We start from the raw sequence: 4,084 nt of genomic DNA on the forward strand, positions 1-4,084 counted from the left end.
TAAAAACAAACTAAAAACGACTTCCAAAAACATTCAGCTTTGATATTAATGAGTTTTTTGGGTTCATTGAGAACATGGTTGTTGTTCAATAATAACATTATTCCTCAAAAATACAACTTGCCTAATAATTCTGCACTCCCTGTATTGCCAACTCACATTTCAGGCTGTTCAAAAAGGCTCCTCGGAGCCTCTGCCTGAAAATGAGAGCACATTGTGTCAGAAATCCTCCGCTCTTGTCCAGCTCTTCAGAAAACTTGTCTGCAGCAGGCACAGGGTGCTCGTGAGGCAGAAGAGGAGGGAAGAGGGCAGGCAGCAGCGGGGAGGCGTGTTGCTGGCAGCTCCAAAAGAAGATAGCAACATACATTTTAATTCAGTCACAACCTATAACAGGGCTCTCTGCACCTTGGTTTTATGCTGCAGCATCTTCAAATGCCGCTCCAGCGGGTCTGCTGTAATTATAATTCCCGCTGCACCAGGTTTAACTTAAGGGCATTTAAGGAGTCTAAGATGTCTTGCAGGGTGGACAAGTCATTTTAGACTCTGACTTCCTCTTTTGCATGTTAAGCAGGAAGCATAACACTGACTGTTTCACACTTGTTGTCAGTGAGTATCTTTATACTTCCTCATTTCTGACATGACAAAAATTAGTTCAGTTGGGTTATTAGAATTCTGCTAAAAAAGACCTGACATGAACTCGTTAGGTAAGAAAATATTTTGTGCTTTTATTTCTTAGTTTTGTGATACTGAAACTTATTCTGTTGTTTTTCTTTTACCGTACTGACAGAGACATTATTGTGTTTACTAGTGCTTTACTTGTAGTCACGAAAACACGAGTTATTATAGTTTCATTTTTATTTATAGTTTTTGTGTAGTTATATTATTAAATTAACAAGTTTTCTGCCAACCCAGGGAACAAGATTCTGTCTATGAACATGGTGAAAGTTGGCATGATACTGATTGTCCTCTTTGTTCCAGGTGAGCTGTTTATTCAGTTATTCAAAGATATTATAGGGGTAATTTATACTCTACTCTAATTTAGAATTATGCCAAAAGACCATTATAGATGGAGCCATCTGCTCATTCCCTGATTGAAAAATATCAGCACACACTGTTAAACGGAGGGGAAAAATGTCTATAATGCTGTATTTACAGATGCTTTGGCTGACTGCCCTGATGAAGCAGACCTCTTCATAACTGCACCAAAGAAGCTGGAAGCACTGAGTGGATCTTGTTTGAAAATCCCATGTAGCTTCAGACTCAAAGATGAACAGAAGTTTAAGAGCACAAGAAAAATCGTTGGAGTGTGGATAAAAAAGGATTCCAGAATTGTCATTTATCCAAACAATGTGATCTACAACAGTAGTGGAGCAGTTAACATCTATCCAATGAGTATTACTGGGAACCTGAGTCAGAGAGACTGCACCACTCTGTTTTCTAATTTAACCACCACATACACAGACACATACTTCTTCAGAGTAGAGAGTGAACCATTCAAGGCGACAGCTCATTGTGATCCTCTTCAAATAACAGTCAGAGGTAAAGATTTTTTTAATTAGTTTATAGTTCAATATTTTAATAATCGCTCTTCATGAACTTACATATATGTCTGTGGAGACCAAAATTAACAATACTATCATAATGAGTATCCAGACTGACAGCTGAATATACATATATTTATATTTCCATAATTCCATCAAAAGCTGTAAATAAAATTAGAATGATATGATCTGCAAAACATTTACATCCTTTATTTAATTAATGTGACGAGAGGAAAACAAAGTTACTTTAAAGTAATATTCTTGGGTTTTTTTGTTTGTTTTTTTTGTTTGTTTCAGAACAACACAGGCTTAAACTGTAGCAGTTAAGCACTTTTTTGCTACAGAGACATTCTGTTATTGCACTGTTTAGACACTGTGGTTTGACATTTTCATGCTAAAAAGACCATTTAGTGCAACCTATGTTTCTCCAAAGAAAGTTAAGCATGTGAACAGGTTAGAGTGTAGCACAATTGTAGTCTGTACCGGTAGGGCACTTATGAAGAGTGGAAATGTGGCCGGTTCAGATACCTGTGCAGGTATGGAGATGTCTAGGAGAAAAGACAGCTGAATTTTTAAACTGATTGTTTATTACAATCATGGAGACTGAGAGGATGCCTATGGAGAACAGGAGATAGAGATAGGTGAAAAAGATAGAGCCAGCAAAATAAAGTGGTTTTCAGAAGTGTTCCTGTGCCTATGCCATTAATGATTATTAGAGAAATTAAGAAACTAGAAAACCTTAAGTATTTAAAGTAAAGATTACTTCCAATTCATTGCATGGTGTTTTTCCTTTGCATTCTCTAGAGCATTTCTGTTTTTTTGGAAAAAAGGTTTGTGATTTTTCTGCTGCTGTTATATTCATACCCACAGACTTCAGTGTTCACATGTCTTACCAGAGCTAAATTACCTCTTCGTGACTTGATGATCTGTGTTGTTTATATAGATATATCATTTCAAACCACAGATTCTCCTTGGAGGCCCAATATTACAATCCCAGGTGATCTGAAGGAGAAGGAGTCTGTCACTATAACCTGCTCAGCTCTCACTCCCTGTCCACACTCTCCTCCTCAACTCACCTGGAATCTCCAACAAGACTCTCACAACAAAATAGAGCAAAACACAGATGGAAGCTCTACAACTAAAATCCAGCAGAACATCACTCTGTCAGACACACATGATGGAAAGAAGATCAGCTGCTCTGCCAGATATCCTGTGAACCAAGGAAACGACACCAAGACAGCAGAGACAGAAGAGACTCTCAGTGTTTCATGTAAGACAATCATAGTGTTTTTATGGATCCTGTGAGTAAACTATGAGTAATGGAATATTAAATGTTTATAATGGATAATAGGAATCCGTATTAGAGCTATTTACCCCCTTTTTTTCCAGTGCTCCCCAAAGAAACCACAGCATTTATCAACCCTTCAGGTTCAGTGCCAGCAGGCAGTCAGGTGAACCTAGCTTGTTATAGTAAAGCCAAACCGCCAGTCATCAGCTTCACCTGGTTCAAGAAGAGCAGAGATGGAGCTGTGAAAGTATCTGAAGGAGAGATTTACAGCTTCAATGTAACAGATGGAGGAGTTTATTACTGTGTGGCCACTAATGATCTGGGTAATCAGACATCAGGAGAAATTTGTGTGAATACTGAAGGTAATGTTAACCAGTATTCATTCAACTGAATGCAAAGAGGCATTTGGCATTCCTGTTTATGAATTATTGTTGTCTTGTCTATGACACTTTTAAAGAATCTTTGTGATTGCTGATTGTTCGACTTTTCTTCAGGAAGGCAAACTTTAAAATCTTTTGTTTGAACATTCAGGTGGTGTTGGTCTCTTTGCTCTACTGCAGACTGCAGGAATCACAGTGCTTGTGATCACACTGGCCATCTTTGAGTGGTGAGACAAATCTTTCTGTGATATTCTCATTTTTAGTGTGTGTGGGCTACATTTCATGGATCTTTATAGTTCATCACTGCCAAACCAAACAGAAACTAAAGCTTTTTTTATTGTTTGTTTGTTTTTATTTCAGCTGCTTCAGATCAAGACGCTCCAACAAATCAGAGATAGGAATTTGCCAAATGAACACTTACTTAACAACTGAACAACTAAAGTCTATGCAAGTCGCAAGAGGAGGGGAAACTCCAGTTTAAAATACAATATGAAACTATTTTTTAACGCTTAAGAGTTGGTTAACAAGAATTTAGGATGTTTGTAGATTTCTTTATAGTGTGGTGTTCAAATATTTTTAGTCAAATTATTAAATAAAATAATGGCCATACTGGCTCAAAATGTATACCACCAGAGCTTAACTGGTTGCTTGTCTCACTCAGATTATTCATATTAGGAAAGCATGCTTTTAGACCAGTTCATACTAGAACTGCCTCAGCACATATAAGGGATCACTGGTTAATAAATATAGATGATAGGAAACTAGACAGGGTTGTGCTTTTAGATGCTACTGTGTTCAAGGTCACTGACAACAGTGTTTTAATAACAAAATGAAATGTCTATAATGATGTGTTTTGTGTGTGTGTGTGTGTGTGTGTG

General features: G+C 37.4%; 1 protein-coding gene across 4 annotated transcripts in view; it reads left to right on the forward strand.

Moving 5' to 3' along the window:
• Positions 1–618: 618 nt before the first annotated feature.
• The window catches only part of LOC102200487 (myelin-associated glycoprotein-like), a 17,130-nt gene continuing 13,664 nt past the window's right edge, over positions 619–4,084 (forward strand). Inside the window, exons 1-7 of one of the 4 annotated variants that reach the window (XM_005755197.1) lie at positions 619–701; positions 910–975; positions 1,153–1,536; positions 2,482–2,808; positions 2,928–3,188; positions 3,358–3,433; positions 3,567–4,032. In XM_005755197.1, the coding sequence (XP_005755254.1) occupies positions 689–701; positions 910–975; positions 1,153–1,536; positions 2,482–2,808; positions 2,928–3,188; positions 3,358–3,433; positions 3,567–3,687 (1,248 nt within the window). In that variant the 5' untranslated portion in view covers positions 619–688 and the 3' untranslated portion in view covers positions 3,688–4,032. Of the gene's footprint in view, positions 702–909; positions 976–1,152; positions 1,537–2,481; positions 2,809–2,927; positions 3,189–3,357; positions 3,434–3,566; positions 4,033–4,084 lie in introns of those variants that run through there. The other 3 variants (XM_013908073.1, XM_005755195.1, XM_005755196.1) reach the window with 3 other exon arrangements.

Source organism: Pundamilia nyererei, unplaced genomic scaffold (genome assembly GCF_000239375.1).
Source record: "Pundamilia nyererei isolate P.nyererei 1_Seehausen unplaced genomic scaffold, PunNye1.0 scaffold01063, whole genome shotgun sequence".
NCBI lineage: Eukaryota > Metazoa > Chordata > Actinopteri > Cichliformes > Cichlidae > Pundamilia > Pundamilia nyererei.